At 35.8% G+C, this 22344-nt stretch overlaps 1 protein-coding gene across 2 annotated transcripts in view; it reads left to right on the top strand.

Annotated features, from left to right (window-relative positions):
• The window catches only part of Set2 (SET domain containing 2), a 552532-nt gene that overhangs the window by 366943 nt on the left and 163245 nt on the right, over positions 1-22344 (top strand). For both annotated transcript variants that reach the window (XM_090414077.1, XM_090414085.1), the window contains one exon: positions 14710-15357. In XM_090414077.1, coding sequence (XP_090270203.1) covers positions 14710-15357 — 648 coding nt within the window. The remainder of the gene's footprint in view (positions 1-14709; positions 15358-22344) is intronic.

Genomic DNA, 22344 nt, shown 5'->3' with positions numbered 1-22344 from the left:
ATCTATAATTGAACTGTCGTGTGATACGGCACTCAGACATCTTCAACACAATACGACTGATGGATTTTGAGCTGTCTTGCCGTCAGGAGTACCCAGTTTCAGCAGAAAAAGTGATAAAATTTCTAATGCCTTTTGTCACAACCTATAAGTGTAAAACAGGCTTTTCAACACTGTTTTTTCTAAAAAATAAATATAGAAACCGATTGGAAGTCGAACCGGATTTAAGAATAAAGTTATCATCTTTTCCTCCAAACCTGAAGTTTCTAGTTAACAAACAATAGCATCACACTTCTTATTAATAAATTACTTGGCTTTAGTTTAATTTCTTTATATTTTTGTAAGAGTTGCTTCTTTATTATAAGAATAATAAATGAAAAAACTATAAACATTCAAATCTGTTTTATTTTACCTATTGTCCATAAAAATTTTAGTGCGTCACGAAAATGTATTAAAATAATCAGGCCATGGAAAAAAAAGTTTCGCCTAGCATATACACTAATGAATGAATCATAAAATTTTTATTTGATGCTAATTAATTAATTTAATAGTAACAGTTAATTTTATGAAATTATGATTTAATACAGCATCTTTACTTTTGTTTAATCAATTTAGTTTAATCCTGTATCCAAGTGTGAGCAAACAAAGTTTGCGCCTGAAAATATCTTCAGGACTTGAGGTAAGGTTGTGCATCTGTTGGCAACTCGCAGCAAAGGTGGACCAAGCTCTCATCACTCCTTGTCTCAGTATCTCCCACCATGCAAAGCACATCTCCTTGCGGACATGTATACTACTATGTATTAAGGAAAGGGCCACTGCCGAGCGGTTTCAACCTTTATTGAGGTTTTGTCAGTGGGAGGCAGACCCAAACATTGGGATACTGAGGCAGAAGCAATAGGAGAGGTCATATTTACCTATACAAGTTGCCAACAGGTGTACCACCTTATTATTGAATCACTCTGGATTTAGAGAAAGATGTTGGAAGTTTATTTTGAACTTGGTTAGACTATAATAAATTTAGTTTAATCCTTTATCCAAGTGTGAGCAAACAAAGTTTACACCTGAAAATTTCTTCAGGACTGAGGTAAGGTGGTGCATCTGTTGGCAACTCGCAGCAAAGGTGGACCAAGCTCTCATCACTCTTGTCTCAGTATCTCCCACCATGCAAAGCACATCTCCTTGCAGACATGTATAATGCTATGCATTGAGTGCAGTTCAAACCCGCCTTCTTCAAGGGTCAGCTGTAGCCCAGTCATGATGACGATGATACTTCATGTGCAAACATTGTTTGCTTACACTTGGATAAAGGATTAAACCAAGAGTATAATTTCTTGGCATATTTATCCAAAGTATTTTAATAATAAGGTGTGACACCATTTGGCTTGCTTGTATATGGGTAATATATGATTTCTGTATTATTTCAACCTTGATATCTCCTCTAGGCCTGACCTCAATAGAAGTCAAAATCGCTCAGTAATGACCCTTTCCATAATGCATTGCATTATACACATCTGTGCTTTGCATGATATGATATAAGCTCTTACTGACTTCTCCGAAATCTCAAGACACTACTCTAGAAATAGAGATAAGTTGAGAGTATTACATATCAATCTTTACACCATCTTTGTGCAATGGGATTATTATACATTCTTTCCACTCTTGTGGAATCTTCTTCCCTGTTCTGGGAGCTCAAATAGCCTGATCAAAGGAAATGCCAGTTCAGCTGAACACATTTTTTTGGCATCCGTGTGAATATCCCATCAGCAACCACTGCAGAATTCTTATTCAATTTATGCAAGAGCTCTAGCACCTGCTCCTCATAAACCTTAATTTCTTCATCCATTGAAGACAGCAGTGAGCTGTTGCATACATCAAGTTGGTAGCCTTTTGCAACATGGGTACTCATTAATTGAACAGTCTTTTCTGCATCTGTCACATGCATATTATCTACATTCATTCACTAATGTATTATTCCCTGTGTAATCCCTAAGTTATCATATTCTCTCTCTTTTTTGTTTTCTATTACACTGACAATTACTATCACTTAATTTAATGCATACATCCACTCAGCCATTTCTGATTTCTCTGCAATTCATTCAACTGCAATCCACCTTGCATGTACAAATCTTCTTGACCATTGAAATCATTCCATACATTAACATGCTGCACACTCTTTCTTTTGCACAGTCTACTTATTGCAATCATAGCTCTTCTTCTTCTCAGCTCACTCCTTTCATACCATGGCAGTAGACTTACAAGATTTATCTCCTGTTCTTGTTTTTCCCTTCATTCAACACTGTTTTCATATTCTTTCATATCATATTTCTGCTTTAAAATGTTTCATTCTGACCAGCACTATCATATCACTCACTACTTCTACCATTTTAGTTGCATCTAGGAAAGATGCATTCTTTGATCTGATCATGGAATTGCCATATATCACTTTGTCCTTTAGCATAATGCTATACTAAAAGAAATCCACTGTCTAAACCACCTGTTATAACAATCGATTCCTTTGCTTTTCTATAAGTTTGTTGTAGTGAGAGTTGACTGTGTGTTGACTATCTTCTAATCAGCAGTTTTATTCCAGTTAGTTCCCAAATCTCTTTTTCTGTTATGCTTCCAATATGTCTTATCTTACTTTTGGCTTTTTAGTCACTTATGAAAACAGTATCAGTCACTTACAATCTCTTGATCTTTATGGTTAGCCATTTTTATGCTATTTTAGTATTATACACATTTTGATAATCTTTTCTCTTATTATGTTTCAGTGGCCATACCAACTTAAGATTAACTCTGCTAATAATGAATTGCATAACAATATCCAGTTCTTTTTCACTGTGTCCTTTTTAACATGATTCTGCTTTTAATATCAGCTCACTCCCTCACTCCCATAGCTTTTCTTACAACTCACATCTTAACTCTTTGATTCTTAATGAACTATTTTATATCTAACACACCTATTAGATCCATAAATTAAAATAAGTTTTTAGCATTGTCTTGCGAGTTTATTTTTCACTTGGTTAGACTATAATAAGTTTAGTTTAATCCTTTATCCAAGTGTGAGCAAACAAAGTTTGCGCCTGAAAGTATCTTCAGGACTGGGGTAAGGTAGTGCAACACAGCAACTCGTTGCAAAGGTGGAGAAAGCTCTCTCATCACTCCTATCTCAGTATCTCCCATAATGCAAAGCACATCTCCTTGCAGATATGTGTAATGCTATGCATTAAGGCAAGGGCCACTACCCATACCGGTTTCGACCTTAATTGAGGTCTCGTCAGTGGGAGCCAAGCCCAGTAGTGGAGATACAAAGGCAGAAGCAATGAGAGGTCATCCTAACCTATAGGAGTTGCCAAAGGGTGTGCCACCTTATTATTAAATTACTCCGGATTCAGAGAAATGTATGGGTAGTGGCCCTTGCCTTAATGCATAGCATTACACATATCTGCAAGGGGATGTGCTTTGCATTATGGGAGATACTGAGATAGGAGTGATGAGAGCGCTTTCTCCACCTTTGCAACGAGTTGCCTGGTGTTGCACTACCTTACCCCAGTCCTGAAGATACTTTCAGGCGCAAACTTTGTTTGCTCACACTTGGATAAAGGATTAAACTAAACTTATTATAGTCTAACCAAGTGAAAAATAAACTCTCAACATCTTTCTCTATTTTCTTTATTTCCCTAATATTCGGGTGGTTTATCAGGATTTCGCAAAACCACCCAAATATCAACAACAAAGATGGCATGAAAATTCCAAGGATCTGGATGGCGCACATTCAGCCTACCTAATATGAAAGATCCAGCATAAGTCAGGACTCTAGCCAATCCTTAGCTAGTATTAGAAACCATTCCATACCAAATGGCTGGAATGATGTTAATATATGTATAGAGTAGACAACACTAATAATAGGACTCTAGCGTTGATGTATAATTTTTTATTTTATTTTATTTTATTTTCTATTTATTTATTTATTTAAGGGGTGCTTAAGGATCACAGCTGTATAACTGAGAGGAGACCTCCACATAGCCTTTAAAGGAATGCGGAGAACCGACCAGGGCTTCTGACCTAATGTCCAATCCTCACCTTCTCGTGGCGCACCCTGTTGGGTATCTACTTTGATACTGAACGAACGAGGATGGGCTGGCAATTTGGGATTTAGCCGACCAAATTGTATTCTTATTGGTTAAACCAAAATAAAAAAAATGATGCTACAACATGACAAAATTTCATGCCGGCTAGGGCATTGCCCGGTTAAACAAGACCCCCGTTGTTTTCGCCAGGGAACCAGGGCAAACAGCAAAAAGTCAGCTACTGGAACAAATCTGAAAACAAACCCAAACTCAACATCACCAGAGTTAAAGATCGGTACTATCAACATAAGAAGCCTGAATGGCAAAGAAATGGAACTAGCTGAGGAATTAGATAAGTACCAGATCGACATAATAGGAGTGACTGAAACAAAAAAGGTAAAAACTGGTGAAATCTTTCTGAGCAATAAATACAAAATGTTATATTCAGGCAATGACAATCAAGGAAAAGAAGGAGTAGCCATAGTATTCAACACAAAATATGAGGCTACTCTTCTTGAATGGCAGGCGGTCTCAAGTAGAGTAATGTGGTCAAATATGAGAATGGGGAAATGGACAATGAGACTTATTTGTGCCTGTGGTTCTACTAAGGTAGAAGTGCAGGAATTTTTTGAGGCTTTAGAAAAAGCAACTGATACAATGAAGAAGGAAAAGTTGGTCCTTGTTGGGGATCTAAATAGCAGAGTAGGAAATGATCGTGAGACATACAAAAATATTTTGGGAAAATTTGGAGAAAAGAGCAAAGCTAATAATAATGGCAAATATCTGTTGGATTTTTGCTCAGGACATGGACTGGTTATTACTAACACCATGTTCCAACATAAAAATGTGCACAAATTCACATGGAGAGAAGAGGCTAGGAATAAGAAAAGTCTCATTGACTATGTTATGTTATTGTTGATAGTGATGTTTTCTCCCTGGTGCAGGACACCAGAGTGTACAGAGGATTTGAAATTGGAAGCGATCACTATTTAGTCTTGAGCAGGATAAAATTGAATTTCATATTGAAAAGAATAACATGTAAGAAAGTTTTAAAACGAATAAAAGTTGAGCAGCTCTCAGATCTGAACTGTAGACTAAAATACACAAAGATTATTGAAGAAAAAATAAGAGTTTGAAAACAGGAATAAAATCTTGGAGATTCAGTGGCAAACTCTCAAGAAAACATTGATTAATTCTGCCAGAGAGGCATGTGGTGAGGTTGTGTGCAAGGATAAAAAAATCAGAACTCCCTGGTGGACACAGGAAGTTAAAGAGGCAGTGAAGGAAAAGAAGAAAGCATATCAAAAGTTCCTGGCAAATAAGTCAGCTTTTGCTCTTAGAGAATACAGAGACAAATGTAAGAAAGCTAAACAGTGTGTAAAACTAACTAAACAAATGTCATGGGAGGACTCTGGCAAGAATATAGAAAATAAATATCAAGAAGGTGGCAAAATATTCTGGAGGTTGTTGAAGAAGCTTAGAAATGGAGGAAAGAGTGCTGTAAAAGGAGTTAGAGATGATAAAGGTGACATGAAAACAGGAGAAAAAATATCCTTGAAGTATGGAGTAATTACTTTGAAAAACTGCTAAATGAAACAAGCAGTGATGACAGCACAGTGATAAAAAACACTGACCAGGCATGCAGTCAGGAATACATATTCATACTTGAAGTAGAAAAAGCCATCAATGGCTTGAAATTAGGGAAGGCAACAGGAGTAGATGATATTCGACCAGAAATGCTGAAGTATGGTGGTATAAAAGTCTTACAGTGACTGCACTGCATAGTTCAGAAAGCCTGGACTGAGGGACGAATTCCCGATGATTGGAGTAGAGCTCTCATAGTACCCATATATAAAAAGGGAAATAAAACTGAATGTGAGAATTACAGAGGTATTTCCATACTGAGTGTTCCTGGCAAGATCTATGCAAGTATACTTGAGAAACGGTTGCGAAGAATTGTATAAGAAAAGCTTGGTGAAGAATAAGCTGGATTCAGGCCAAATAGAGACTGTCAGGATCAGATCTTCACTTTACGACAAATAGTTGAGAAAGCATGGGAATATAACAAAGATCTGTATTTAAGTTTTGTCGATTTGTAAAAGGCATATGACAAGGTGCCAAGAGAGAAGCTATTCAATACACTGCAGTTATATGGTGTCAATGGGGCATTATATCAATCAATACTTAGTCTTTATTTGAGTTGTAAGTCAGCAGTTAGAATTGAAGGAAGTACAGGAAGATGGTTTAATGTTAAATCTGGTGTGAGACAAGGATGTACATTATCCCCTCTGTTATTCATTATCTATATGGATCACATTATGAAGGAAAGTGGTATTAAACCTGATATCAAAATTGGAGATGTTAATGTCAGCTCTTTGCTTTATGCGGATGATGTTATACTTCTGAATAAATCCGCTACAACTCTGCAAGATTCTCTGACTAAATTGAATAGCTGTTGTAATAGATATGGTATGAAGGTCAGTAATAAAAAGACAAAGACAATGAAAATAGGCAGAATCATTGAAAATGTCAACTGTGTTGTGAATGGAGAACCTGTGGAACAAGTAAAACATTTCAGCTACTTAGGCACGATTTTTACTGAAGATGGTAAATTAAATATAGAAATAGACAACAGAATCAGCCAAGCTGGTATGGTGGAAAGTCAATTGAATAAATTCATATGGAATAAGAGAGAAATTAGTCGGAACACTAAATTAGCTGTATACAAGACAGTGTTCAAACCAGTTTTAACTTATGGATCTGAGAGCTGGGTCAGAAGTAAAACACCTGACCAAAGACTAGAGACCGCAGATATGAGAGTCCTGAGAAAGATTAGAGGCGTGATCAGATGGCATCAATGGCAATATCATATTAAAAATGAGGATATTAGGAAAGAACTTGACATTGTCAGCATCCAGGAATGCGTTAGCAGAGCTAATCTCAGGTGGTATGGTCACTTAAATAGAATGGGAGAGGAAAGATTAGCAAAACAAGTATTCTCTGCCAGGTTGGCAGGAAAACGACCCAGAGGAAGACCAAGATATAGGTGGATTGATACGGTACAAAGTGCCTTAGACGAAAGAAATATAAGATCTGATGATGTTGGAGTCTGGACAAGTAACAGACTGATTTGGAGGAAAATTGTAGATAGGAAGTTAGTAATGATGTAAATTTTTCATGTAGTACTGTCATATCCTGTACACCCCTTGAGGGTACATGGCAGGAATTTGATGATGATGATGATGATTTATTTATTATTATTATTTTTTTTTCTTTTTTTTTTCTCACCAGAGGTCAGGCCAACAATTGTTGTAGTGGTTGGTCAGTGTCTTTAACAAACCAGTTTGATTGTAGTATAGCTTGTTTCCTGTGTATAGTTGTATGCTCCAGAAGATGACCTTGACATAAAGGTTGAAACGTCGAATGTAGATTTTATTATTATTATTATTATTATTATTATTAAACAAGACCTCATGGAGTCAAAGACTCATCTAGGAGGTCCTTTTATCTCACACACATCTCATCATACCGGGTCTTAAACACATTCAAACTCCTTGCAGACACCACACTCTCAGGCAAGGCATTCCAATCATTCACAACTCTGCACGAAAAAAACCTGCCTCTCACTCCCCTACTCACACCCTCTTTATACAGTTTCCAGGGATGACCTCTGGTTCTCCCCTGATCTCCCACTATTCGCTGTAGAACTTCTCCACCATTGATCCTATAGCAACCCCTTACCAACTTGTAGGTCTCTATCATATCTCCCCTCTTCCTTCTCTCCACTAGTCTCTGCAAATTACATCTTTTCAATCTTTCCTCATACTCGACATTCCAGAGGTCAGAAACTACCTTAGTCAGTCGCCTTTGGACCCTTTCCAACATCTCCTCATCCTTCTGAAAACCAGGTGACCAAATCTGGGCACAATAGTCCATGTGTGGCCTAATCAAAGCCTTATACAATGGAACAAGAATCTCCCTACTTCTACACGTCAGTGTCCTCCTCATCATTCCCAGAAGTCTTTGTGTTGTCTTCACAATTTTGGCGATGTGACCCCTAAATTTTAGATCCTTATCCACTATCACTCCCAGATCTCTTATTTCCTCTACTTCCAACAATATATTCTTACCAAGCATAAATTCTGCATCCCATCTTTGTTTTCCAAATTTTAAAACCTTACATTTTGCAACATTGAACTCACATCCCCATTTGCTTGCCCAATCACTCAATTTATTCAAGTCTTCCTGCAAGGCCACAACATCTTCACTACTCTTTATGGTTCTTCCCAACTTTGCATCATCTGCAAACAACTGAATATCTCCATCCAAATCTTCGCCAATATCATTAATATACAAGTTAAATAGTAATGGCCCTAAAACAGATCCCTGAGGCACTCCACTAGTGACTTTCCTTTTCCTGGATATTGCACCCCCATACACAACTTGTTGATACCTATCAGATAGCCAGTCTCCAATCCAATGCACTAATCTAATATCCAACCCCATCTGCTCTAGTTTGACTGTCAACTTATCATGAGGCACTCTATCAAAAGCTTTTGCGAAATCCAAGTATATTTTAGTTATATTAAACTAACGTTTTTATTCAAACACGGTAGTTGTCTCCATAATTTTCAAAAATGCGTTCGGATCACCGTGTAAGCTTAAAACAATGGCATTAAACTTGATATTAGAATTGGATATATCAAGTTTATGCCTTTATGTGATGTACTCCTAAACACCTCCAGTGCAAGTCTTGAAGATTCCCTAATTAAATTGAATAATAGCTGTATCAGTTTGGCATGAAAATAAGCAACAAAAAGACCAAAGCTACGAAAACAGACAAGAACATGTGCAGAAATCTTCTGCTGCATTCTGTGGAGAACTTTTAGAACAAGTAAAATATTTCAGAATATTTCAAGTAAAGTTTTAAGTGAAGATGACAAATCAAATATAATAGGCAAAGCTGGTGTGGTGGGAGAACTAGTTGAATAAATTTATATGGAACATGAGAGAAATTAGCCAAAATACTAAACCAGTACTATACAAGACAGTGCTCAAACTAGTTATAAGTTATGAATCTGATAGGTAGGTTAAGCACTTGATCAATAACTAGAGATTACAGATAAGTTCTGATAAAAATTAAAATTCAATGGCAGAATCATATTAAAAATGAAGATATTAAGAATTTTACATTGTTAGTATTCAAAATATGTGAAAAGGAATATTCTAAGGTAGTATGGTGTGTGTATGTGAGAGAGAGGTCAACAAAACAGGTGTTTGATGCCAAGAAGAAAACCCAGAGGAAGGTCAAAATCTAAGTGGAAAGTAATAAATTAATTTAGAGAAAAATTGTTGATAGGAGATTAGTAACAGTATAAACTTAATCATGTAGTACATTTTAGTAGATTGCACACTCCTTGAGAGAGTACCTATCAGAAAACTGATAACAATTCTTCAAACCATAACTAAAATACAAAAGCTGTATCAAATTTGGCATGAAAATCAGTAATAAAAAAACTATAGAAATAGACCGGAACATTAGAAAATTAATGGCATTCTAAAATGAAAACTTAAAGAACAAGTAAAAATGTTTTATTTAGGCACTGTTTTTAATGAAGATAGTAAATTAAATATAGAAATAACAGAATAAGAAAACGGGTAGGGTGGGTAATTGCCAGTTGAATAAATTTATACTGAATAGGTTAAAAATTTGCCTGAACCTGAAATCATATAGCAGTATGCAAGACAATGCTAAGTTTAGTTTAATCCTTTATCCAAGTGTGAGCAAACAAAGTTTGCATCTGAAAGTATCTTCAGGCGCAAACTTTCATGTGTTCATTGTTTTTTCTTTGTATCACTGATTTTTGAGCCAAGTTTGATCAGTTAAATAGTTCTGTGAAGAACTGTGGTGTGTTTACTTAATGCAAAGCACTGAGATTAATATCTGTGATATGAAGTTTAATGCCACTTTGTTTCATAAATGATCCACTTGGATGAATAACAGTGGAATTTCAATGCAGTGTTGCCCCATGCCTGATTTTCAAATCAACTTTTTGTAAATCCATGTTTGTTATGGCTGACTTATGACTGTAGGTTGTATGTTGCTCTATGTCTCATGCACTATATGACTATGTTTTTTGTCGTCTTACAATATGTCTTTTCCAGATCAGCAAAACTTAAATATAGGTCATTATTATATTCCTCTGATTTCTCAACTATTTGTCTTAAAGTTCCATCATCTCTTTGGTCTATACCCAACTTGTTTTTCTCCAGTTTTATTTTCCACTATTTTCTTTACCTCTTCTTTTGTATGTTTGCATAAATCTTATCTGGAACACTCAGAAGGGAAAGTCTTCTAATTCTTGCATTCAATTTTATTTCCCTTTGTATAAATGGAATTTATTTATTATTATATTTATAGACATTTCTTGCTGAAAAATGATAATCAGAAATGAATCAAAAACTAATCTGTTGAGCAGAGTCTTTGAAAAGCTACCTAGTCTGGCCATAGATACTGTTACAACGTGAACAGTACATAAACCTTTAATCTATCAGTAAGCCATTTCAGACATACAAACCACATGTATAACATGCATATAACAGCACTCAATGTTTGAATTTCCCTCTTTTGCCTTTTTGCACAGCATCCAATGGAAACACTGCCACTGCTTGCTCCAAATCCACCTTCAGGCTGGTGATGCTGGGCTGTCGTTTCTTCATTTCTTGCAGACTATTCTCTCAAGCTCTAACCACGATTTGAACTCCAGATTCAGATCGGGACTTCCAGACAGCCAGTGACGAAGATGATAAGTGACCAGGCACATTTGTTTCCAACCATTGTTGAGTGGTCCTTGCCTTGTGTGTAGGAGCTGAGTCCTATTGGAAGGTCCAATACCATGAAACAAGATGTTGTTCAGGGCCATACTGCAAGTTCCAGCACAGTGTCTTGATACACTCCCCTTTCTCGCAGAAGTGCAACTTAGATATCCCCCCCCCTTGATAAGTTCACCCATTAACCCCCACCAAACCATCACTGATTTGGGGTAATTACATCCCTGAATCCTGGGTGCTATGGCACATGCTGTGTGACCATCCAGGGCATATACTTGATCATTTTGATGGTTAAATGGCCCCAATGTTGAAAATCTTTTCATCTGTGAAGAGGATAGCTCTGTGTCTGTTGTTTGCATACCACTGGAGAAGTGCCTTTGATTTTATCACTCTGTGCCACATAAGTTGTGGTGTTAGGAAGTGTCCAGTAGAACAGCGATGGGTTCTCACCCCCAGGTCATCAGCTAGTACACATGACGTCATTTTCTGTGAAACATTTATCTTTCGTGACATCGCTTTCTGCATGCTCACATGATTATGGTGGAGGCATGCCTTCACAGCCCTCTCAAGCTGTTGTGTCCTAATGCAGAGTGGTTGGCCTGCTCTTCTATGGTGAGATATGCCTTCTGTGTCATTATAATGGTTAATAGCCTGATACACGAACATCCTACTGATCCTGAGTGTTTTTAGTGTGTTGAAGATAGCAGGTGGCTGCATTTCAAAACCTTGTGAAGTGCTATTACAGCTACATGGTTCTTATCATCCTTCCAGTGCATATTAATCCATACAGCTAGACAACTCTCTCTACTTATAAACATGTGAATGTTGGCTGTGCACAGTGCCACTAATGGAATTGGTGCCCACACAGTTGTATGAGCAGTTCAGAGATTTGCAGAAGTTGTAATAATATTTATGGCGAGACTGTGTATATGTAAAGCATAAGAAATCCCCAGAATGCACTTATAAATACTATGTTTGATTACCTGTAGACTAGTAGCTGCTATCTCCTTTGAGTGACTCCTTGTGCAGCAGTGCACTTTGATTATGCTGCCATTGTTCAGAGATTTAACTCCTCTTGTGGAATGGTTTTTATTACTGTAACTACATGATGTTGACTGCAAAGAAATGCCAGAACATCATCCTTTCAAGGCATTCTTCAGTTTTGGGAATAACTAAAAGGTCTCAAGGGGCTATGTATGGTGAATACAGAGATGGTCCAATTTTGTGAAATTTTCTTATCCAGAAAGCTGTGGACAGCTATTACATTATATGCAGGAGTATAACCATGATGGATAATTCAATCATTCAGCCAAATTTCAGATCTCTTCTCATGAACAGTTTCATATAATCTTGCTGACCATTCTAAATAACAATCTGGCTTTACTTGTTTAATAACCTCAAATGAACTATGCCCTTATGGTCAAAAAAAGAAACAAGCATTGTCTTGATATGTGGTTGTGGCATTTGTTTCATTTTTAGGCTTTGGTGGTGATGCTGTTTTCTGTTACAAGTGTTGGCATTTGGTTTCATGGTCATACTGAAATCACCAAGTTTGTCACCAGTATATCTCTATCAAAAAAAACAGCTAATGATGAAGAAAGATCAAAAAAAAACATCAAGCAGCTGCCTTTGATCTTTACCCAAAATTTATAGACCCATCTTTGCAGAAACATTCTGAAATCATCCATGAAATCTTCCTCACTATTTCTCTGTCTAATTGTTCTGCGTTTAACCATACATTTAATCACCTTTTGGACTGAACAGCTGCCACACTCTTTCCACATTTTTACATGTTCATTGAGTTTGTGGTTGCCCAGTTCTTTTCTTATCTCATCCCTCTTTTGCCACTCAGGTACGCTATAATTTTTCATGGCATCATCACCATAAACCACTCTTAACATGTCCAGAGTTTCACTCATGCTTTTGTCTAGCTTTCCTAAATGTGATATATTATTCTAAATTCTTTTCAATCAGTTTTTCACCGAAAAAAACATTCACTTGCAGACTCCTTTCTAGTGTAGAATATAAGTTTTCACATAACATAATGGAAATGCATATATTAGTTTCTTCTGTTTCAATTACTAGGTAGTTAGCAGTAGGAATTATCAACAGCATCTTGAAGATATCAGCAAATATGAGATGTGTTAACAGACTGTATGACCATCCACTTCTTAAATAAAACCTCCATTTTATGACTCAAATTTATGGAAACTCTGATCCATATTATTTCATACCTTGAATTTACCTCTCTCTACATTATGTTCTCCTCACTTCTCTGTCTGTTATTTTCTTCAGCAGTCTCCAGCACTATTCAAAGAAAAGCTCTGTGATAGCATTCAGGTTTTGTTGGTCACATCCAGTTCCTTGCTTTTCCAAATGCTTCACTGAAATAATATTACCCTATACTTAAGTATTTTCTTGTTTTATGCAATATAAAAATTCTCCATGCACTGAAGAAAGTTAGTTTCAAATTTTTAATTGCTCTAATGAGATGTCAATAATAGTAATCTAGTGCTTACAGTATATATACCTAATCCAAAGGTTCTCAAACGTTCTCAGTTCATGACACCCTTGTTGTGTCAGTAATATTTTTAACAGCACCCCTAGGCCGAAAGAATACCTACGCTTCCATTATTAAGTAGTTAGGTCCAAATTACTAAGTTTTCTCTTTGGTGCACAGTTTGGGATCCACTGCTATAAACACTAGTTTTTGTTGATGAATGAGTAAAGCAGTAGATAGTATGTTCACTCTTGACCACTTATTATTCACAATATTTCACAACACAAATATGCATTACAATAAAATAATTAATGGAATGTGTATTTTGTTTGAATAAACATTCGTGAAATGCACAGCCAACATTAATAAATCAGTGCCTTTTTAAATATCCTGCAGTTATCAATCATAGGTGGGACAGACATAGAATTTAAATGAATTTTTAATAAATGTATTCACAGCAGTCAGTAACAATAATGCTTTTAGTCAGAAAGACCTGCTTACAAATCCCCTGCAATGTGTTGCACATTTTATCAAGATTTGTCCTGCCAGAAAATTATCTTTTTCCTATATACAAAACATTTTTCCAAATGCTTTAATTTTTTATAATTAAAGCATTTGGAAAATTATTAAAACACATGCTTTTGACACAAGTAATAATCCTGATAAAACTAAATTTCCCATCATTTCATAAATTAGATTAATACGAAGTAAAAGTATCTCGTGGTGACAGTCCATTCAGGGATATTGTTATCCTACTTGAGATGTTATTTAAGATTTATAATAGGAGGAGGGTGCTCACTTAGCTGGCTGGTAGCATACTGACTCTACCCATGAAGTTGTCGGTTCGAATTCCATGATAGGCATGGATGTTTTTATGAATGCCATAATGCTGTGATATATTTCATTGCTCTTTTTCATTTGAACCTTGGGGATGAGATCCACATAAAAACTAGGGAAGAAGACTAAGATCAGGCTTCTGTGTTTCACTGATATTAGGTAACTTTTAATATGAGTGATGCATGATTTTCTTTGCCTAGATGAGACCATCACACTCTAAAACATGAGTGAAGAGCAGAATACCAGCTCCAACAATCTCCTGAAAAACTTGTCCAGGTAAAGTTGAATAATATCTTGAATTCTTTATAAATCTCTATAAATATATATAATATATATAATTTCAGTTAGGCAGAACTTGGATGTTCTGTATGAAATTGCTTGAATATGTGTATATGTTTGCATTTTGTGTTTGTTTTTATATATGATTGTTATGAACATAATTTATTTATTTATTTATTTTTTTTTTTTAAATAGATACTTGAGGTATTATCTCTATTACCAGTGCCCAATAAGACAATGTTATTGGATAGCAAAGTGATGAATGTTGTTCAGAAGTGGTCTTTTCAGTTGGCTGGGCACAAGGTGGAAAAAGATAGTGAAACAGCTGAAACAGAACAATCAAGTGAACCACCATCTGGAGCTACTACTCCTAGGCATGGAGAAGGTGCTGATAGCTTAGAAAATCCTCCAAAGAAATTAAAACTAGGTGACGATGGAACATCAGATAGTGATCTTTCTGATGCTGGGCAGCTCCCGGTGTCTTCAGAAAATAACTCAAGTTTAGTGCCATATAATTTAGTAAATCCTGGAGAAGTAACAGCAAAATTTATTAATTCAAGTAACTCAGAGACATCTAATGACACTGGATTTCTAAAACCAGATCATACAGTTAGTGTAGAAGAACTGAATATTCTAAACACAAGTACTGATAAGAAAGAAGAAAGTCCAGCACCTTTTAGTTTGGAGGTCCCTAAGACAGAGGATAATGCTATTAATAAAATTGAGAGTGGAGTACGGTCTGATGATGAAAGTAGAGATACAATGGATGAAGATGATGAAAAAAAAGAAACAGAACTTGCCAGTTTGGCAACCAAGCTATTAGATTCTTGGAGTGGACTAAAGGTTATTATTATTATTTTTTATTTATAGATCTTTTTTCTGAAATGGTTTATTAATCTAGATCTTTTATGTATCAAATTGCTAAAAATTTGTGAATTATAAATTCTAGGAATGAAACAAACAAACTTCTTTTCCAATTACAAAACAACTTCATCATCATCAAATTCCTGCCATGTACCCTCAAGGGGTATACAGGATATGATAGTACTACATGAAAAATTTACATAATTACTAACTTCCTATCTACAATTTTCCTCCAAATCAGTCTATTACTTGTCAAGAGTCCAATATTATCATTATCAGATCTTATATTTCTATCATCTAAGGCACATTGTACAGTATCAATCTACTTATATCTTGGTCTTCCTCTGGGTCATTTTCCTGCCAACCTGGCAGAGAACACTTGTTTTGCTAATCTTTCTTCACAATGACCATACCACCTGAGATTAGCTCTGCTAATTCATTCCTGGATGCAGACAATATCAAGTTCTTTCCTAATATCCTCGTTTTTAATATGATATTGCCATTGATGCCATCTGTTCACGCCTCTAATCTTTCTCAGGACTCATATCTGCAGTCTCTAGTCATTGGTCAAGTGTTTTACTTCTGACCCAGCTCTCAGATCCATAAGTTAAAACTGGTTTGAACACTGTCTTGTATACAGCTAATTTTAGTGTTCCGACTAATTTCTCTCTTATTCCATATGAATTTATTCAATTGACTTCCCACCATACCAGCTTTGCTGATTCTGTTGTCTATTTCTGTATTGAATTTACCATCTTCACTAAAAATCATGCCTAAGTAGCTGAAATGTTTTACTTGTTCCACAGGTTCTCCATTCACAACACAGTTGACATTTTCAATGATTCTGCCTATTTTCATTGTCTTTGTCTTTTTATTGCTGACCTTCATACCATATCTATTACAACAGTTATTCAATTTAGTCAGATAATTTTGCAGACTTGTAGTGGATTTATTTAGAAGTATAACATCATCTGCATAAAGCAAAGAGCTGACATTAACATCTCCAATTTTGATATCATGTTTAATACCACTTCCCTTCATAATGTGATCAGTATAGATAATGAATAACAGAGGGGACAATGTACTTCCTTCAATTCTAACTGCTGACTTACAACTCAAATAAAGACTAAGTATTGCTTGATATAATGCCCCATTGACACCATATAACTGCAGTGTATTGAATAGCTTCTCTCTTGGCACCTTGTCATATGCCTTTTCCAAATCGGCAAAACTTAAATACAGATCTTTGTTATATTCCCATGCTTTCTCGACTATTTGTCGTAAAGTGAAGATCTGATCCTGACAGCCTCTATTTTGGATGAATCCAGCTTGTTCTTCACCCAGCTTTTGTTCCACAATTCTTCTCAATCATTTCTCAAGTATACTTGCATAGATCTTGCCAGGAACACTTAGTAGGGAAATACCTCTGTAATTCTCACATTCAGTTTTATTTCCCTTTTTATATATGAGTACTATGAGAGCGCTACTCCAATCATTGCCATTGATGCCATCTGTTCATGCCGCTAATCTTTCTCAGGACTCTCATATCTGCGGTCTCTAGTCTTTGGTCAAGTGTTTTACTTCTGACCCAGCTCTCAGATTCATAAGTTAAAACTGGTTTGAACACGGTCTTGTATACAGGTAATTTAGTGTTCCGACTAATTTCTCTCTTATTCCATATGAATTTATTCAGTTGACTTCCCACCATATCAGCTTTGCTGATTCTGTTGTCTATTTCTATGTTGAATTTACCATCTTCACTAAAAATCGTGCCTAAGTAGCATCGGGAATTCGTCCTGCTGTTCAGGCTTTCTGACTATTCAGTGCAGCCACTGTAAGACTTTTATACCACCATACTTCAGCATTTCTGGTCGAATATCATCTACTCCTGCTGCCTTTCCACATTTTAAGCCTTTGATGACTTTTTCTACTTCAAGTATGGATATGTATTCCTGACTGCATGCCTGGTCAGTGTTTTTTACCACAGTGCTGTCATCACTGCTTGTTTCATTTAGCATTTTTTCAAAGTAATTACTCCATACTTCAAGGATATCTTTTTCTCCTGTTTTCATGTCACCTTTATCATCTCTAACTCCTTTTACTGCACTCTTTCCTCCATTCCTAAGCTTCTTCAACAACCTCCAGAATATTTTGCCACTTCTTGATATTTATTTTCTATATTCTTGCCAAAATCTTCCCATGACTTTTGTTTAGCTAGTTTTACACAGTGTTTAGCATTCTTGCATATGTCTCTGTATTCTCTAGAGCACAAGCTCACTTATTTGCCAGGAACTTTTGATATTCTTTCTTCTTTTCCTTCACTGCCTCTTTAACTTCCTGTGTCCACCATGGAGTTCTAATTTTTCTATCCTTGCAGACAACTTCACCAAATGCCTCTCGAGCTGAATCAATCAGGGCTTTTTTCAAGGCTTGCCACTGAATCTCCAAGGTTTTATTCCTGTTTTCAAACTCTTATTTTTTCTTCAATAATCTTTGTGTATTTTAGTCTACAGTTCACATCTGAGAGCTACTCAACTTTTATTCACTTTAAAACTTTCTTACATGTTATTCTTTTCAATATGAAATTCAATTTTATCCTGCTCAAGACTAAATAGTGATCACTTCCAATTTCAAATTCTCTGTACACTCTGGTGTCCTGCACCAGGGTGAAAACATCACTATCAACAATAACATAACATAGTCAATGAGACTTTTCTTATTCCTAGCCTCTTCTCTCCATGTGATTTGTGCACATTTTTATGTTGGAACATGGTGTTAGTAATAACCAGTCCATGTCCTGAGCAGAAATCCAACAGATATTTGCGATTATTATTAGCTTTGCTCTTTTCTCCAAATTTTCCCAAAATATTTTTGTATGTCTCACAATCATTTCCTACTCTGCTATTTAGATCCCCAATAAGGACCAACTTTTCCTTTTTCATTGTTTCAGTTGCTTTTTCTAAAGCCTCAAAAAATTCCTCCACTTTTACCTTAGTAGAACCTTCTGCGGGACCATAGGCACAAATAAGTCTCATTGTCCAGTTCCCCATTCTCATATTTGCTCACCTTACTTTACTTGAGACTGCCTGCCATTCAAGAAGATTAGCCTCGTATTTTGTGTTGAATACTATGGCTACTCCTTCTTTTCCTTGATTGTCATTGCCTAATATAACATTTTATATTTATTGCTCAGATAGATCTCACCAGTTTTTGTCTTTTTTTTGTGTCAGTCACCACTATTATGTCGATCTGGTATACTTATCTAATTCCTCAGCTAGTTCCATTTCTTTGCCATTCAGGCTTCTTATGTCGATAGTACCAATCTTTAACTCTGGTGATGTTAAAGTTAAGGTGTGTTTTCAGATTTGTTCCAGTAGCTGACTTTTCGCTGTTCGCCCTGGTTCCCTGGCGAAAACAACGGAGGCCTTGTTTAACCAGGCGACGGCCCAGCCAGCGTGAAATTTCGTCATGTTGTGCCATCATATTTTATTTTGCTTTAACCAGTAAGAATACAATTTGGTTGGCTAAATCCCAAATTGCCAGCCCATCCTCTTTCGTTCATTATCTAAGTAGATTCCCAACAGAGTGTGCCACGAGAAGGTGAGGATTGGACATTAGGTCAGAAGCCCTGGTTCTCCGCATTCCTTTAAAGGCTATGTGGAGGTCTCCTCTCAGTTATACAGCTATCTTGATTTTTTTTTTTCACCAGAAGCTTTGCCTTGTGCATGTTGCTCATCAGGTGGATGCTCACTTGACTCTCATCTCCTTCTTGCATCAGGCATGAGTACATTTTCAATTTTTTCTGTATAATTTCAGTGGAATTTTCTGTAAAACTAGTACAGTAATCAGCTACTGTTTATCCAGCCACATTGGCAAAGGCAATTTGCCATTTTGATAAGTGATGATGCAATTAAATGGTGCTGTAAGTCAGGACATACAAGGACTGGTTAATTGAAACTTTGTGTTTTAAAGGTCAAAATAACAGGATTTTTTATATAACGAAACCTGTGGTGAATTCATCACTAAAAACACACATAATAACCACAGTAATGACTATTTAATTCGTAAATATTTACAAATTACTATGTTATTCCTAGTATTGTTTAAAGTACTGTACTGACGATGTCCCAAGATACTTGGAATGAAATATTTACGAATTAAATAGTCATTACTGTGGTTATTACGTGTATTTTTAGTGAAAAATAACAGGATAGCAAAACTTTATGAAAAGCACAGATATTTCATTCTGAAACTAATAGTAAATATCATCAGTGCGCAGAAAGAACAGATAAAAAGAATAGGAATACCAGGTAAATAATTTTAGCAACTTGCTAATATTCTATAATAATGGTACCACCTGAGTTAGACAAGGGGGGATGAATATACCATGATACTTTTGGGTTTTGCCAAGGCTTTGTGACAGAATACAGCATGGAAGACTTACATAAATTGCAGAATATAGGATTGGATTCTAAACTGTTGGCATGAATTAAGAGATGAATGACAGATATCAAAAAGTCATGGAGGGTGTGAATCTGCAAGATTCAAGGTAATCAGTGGTGTGCCTCAAGGATCAGTCCTTGATCCATTGTTATTCAATCTGTACATTAATGACATTGGGAAGGATTTGTCATGTGATATACAGTTATTTGCTGATGGTGCAAAGATAGTTAGAATAATCAAGAGTGCTGCTGACATGCAGTACTTGCAGAATGATTTGAATAGGCTGGAATTGGGGGATGTGAAAATGGCTGTCATCTCAATGTTAATAAATGTAAGGTCATGTGATTTGGTGTGATTAGATATCCAGTGGTATATTATATTGGTGGGATTATGCTAGAAGAAACTGATTAGAATAGGGATATTGGAGTTTTAGTAGACAGGAAGTTGTTCAAAGTTCATATAGCAAAAATTGTAAATATGACTCAGAGAATAATGGGAATGCTGAAACAAACTTTGATATGTAAAGATAAGGAAGTCATTTTGCCTCTTTAGATCGCACTTGGACTATTGTGCACAGGTCTGTTCTCCTGTTTTCTGTTGTGATTCTGATATAGTGGAGACTGTGAAGAATGATATCAGGATTGTGGAATACCGATTATGAAGACAATTTGTAGGTTACAGACGCTAGCAAACAGGAAAAAGAGGAGTGATATTATTTGAGACTTACAAATTTTTGAAAGGGTTATACAGAATTTCAATAGATGAAATTTTTAATTTTATGGATGGTGGGCAAAGGATGCAAGGGCATCCACGGAAGTTGAGAATGAATGCTGTCAAGAATGGGGTGAGGGCTAGATTTTTCTCTCAGAGTAGTGTGTGATTGGAATGGATTGCCTTGGATGTTGTCTATGCAAGTACTGTGAATAAATTCAAGAACAGGTATGACAGCTGGTGTGAATAGTATGTCCTTCCTCGATGAGTTCCTGACTTCCTGGAAGTCGCTCTTAATAATAATAATACAGTTTGTTTACCAAATAAAAGTGCTTGCCATGTCCTAGAGCAGTGGTTCTTAACCGGTGGTGTTCCGCTGGTGAAAGATGTTACATGACATCTTTCAAAAAACATTACTGGCAATATTAAAACCTCTAGTAGACCAAGTTGTAAATATAATAAATTAAGTCAAGATCTTTAAAATCACGCCTTTTTAAAAAACTTTGCATATCTATGGAAGCCAAGTACGAATCTTTGCTTTTTGTCACACTGAAATAAGATGGTTATCCAGGGGAAAAGGACTATTCCGAATTTTAGAACTTAAGAATGAATTATTGGCCTTTTTTCAAAATGAAGGTACAGATGCTTTTGTAAAATGTCTTAAATGATATTTGGTTACTAAAATGGCATATTTAGCAGATATTTTTAATTACTTAAATATCTTTAATACAAGTATCCAAGAGAAAAATGAAAATATTTTGACATCCACTGACAAATTGTCAGCTTTTCATAAAAAAAGTATCTCTTTGGAAAAACTGCATATCAGAAAAAAATACAGTAGATATGTTACCATCGCTCCATAATAAAAATGTCTAGGGAATTATTTCCGTTATAACAGAACATTTAACATTATTGGAAGAAAAGATTTCAAGTTACTTTCTTTCCTTAAATGCACAATTATGACTGGATACAAAAATCCATTTGGCACAGTTGTGAATTTTCATTACAAGAAGAACAATTAGTTATCTTGTCAACGGATCGTGCTCTAAAAATTAAATTCTCTTAAATAACTCTTGAGGAATTTTGGATTTTTGTCCAAGCCAAATACCCAACTCTCTCTCTCTCCCTCTCCCCCCCCCCCCACAAGGGCACTAAAAATATTGTTACAGTTTGTATCATCATATTTGTATGAGCACTTTCTCAATATTAACTAATATAAAGACTAAAAAGTGTGAAAGACTTACTACTATGGACAAAGAGATGAGGATAGCTGTATAACATATTAAACCTCATATTGCTGAAATCTGCAAAAGCAGACAAGCTCAAGTATCGCATTAAAATAAGTTCCATTTTTACAAAAGGCAAGTCCATGCATATTTTTATTGTTAGTTTTATGACCCTAATGCTTTTGGTGTTCCCCAAATTTTTCTTATAATCAAAAGTGTTCTGTGATTTCGAAAAGGTTAAGAACCACTGTCCTAGAGAAATAATACATAAAAAAGAAAATTGGTTTTTATATAGCATGAGAATTTCCCAAACTTTTGGAAGAGAGAGATACAATTATTCTGATTAAGGTTAGGTCAGCATAAAAGGGCATTGCAGTTTTTTATGAAATTGCATTCATATTAAAACTACTATTATGGGGAAGATGACGAGCTTTTTTCCACGAGTTGCTGTGTTTAGTATCAGTGCTGTGCCAGACCAGACTTTTGAGGTTTCACATATGTAGTATTGATGTTCATTAATTATTTTTTTCATATTCTGTGAAAAAAATTACATTATGTCAGATTACATTCACGACAGATCTGGAAA

This window comes from Typopeltis vanoorti, chromosome 2 (assembly GCF_054136105.1).
Source record: "Typopeltis vanoorti isolate ZY-2024b chromosome 2, IOZ_Tvanoo_1.0, whole genome shotgun sequence".
Classification (NCBI taxonomy): Eukaryota; Metazoa; Arthropoda; class Arachnida; order Uropygi; family Thelyphonidae; genus Typopeltis; species Typopeltis vanoorti.
This window is presented reverse-complemented; position numbering and strand designations above follow the sequence as displayed.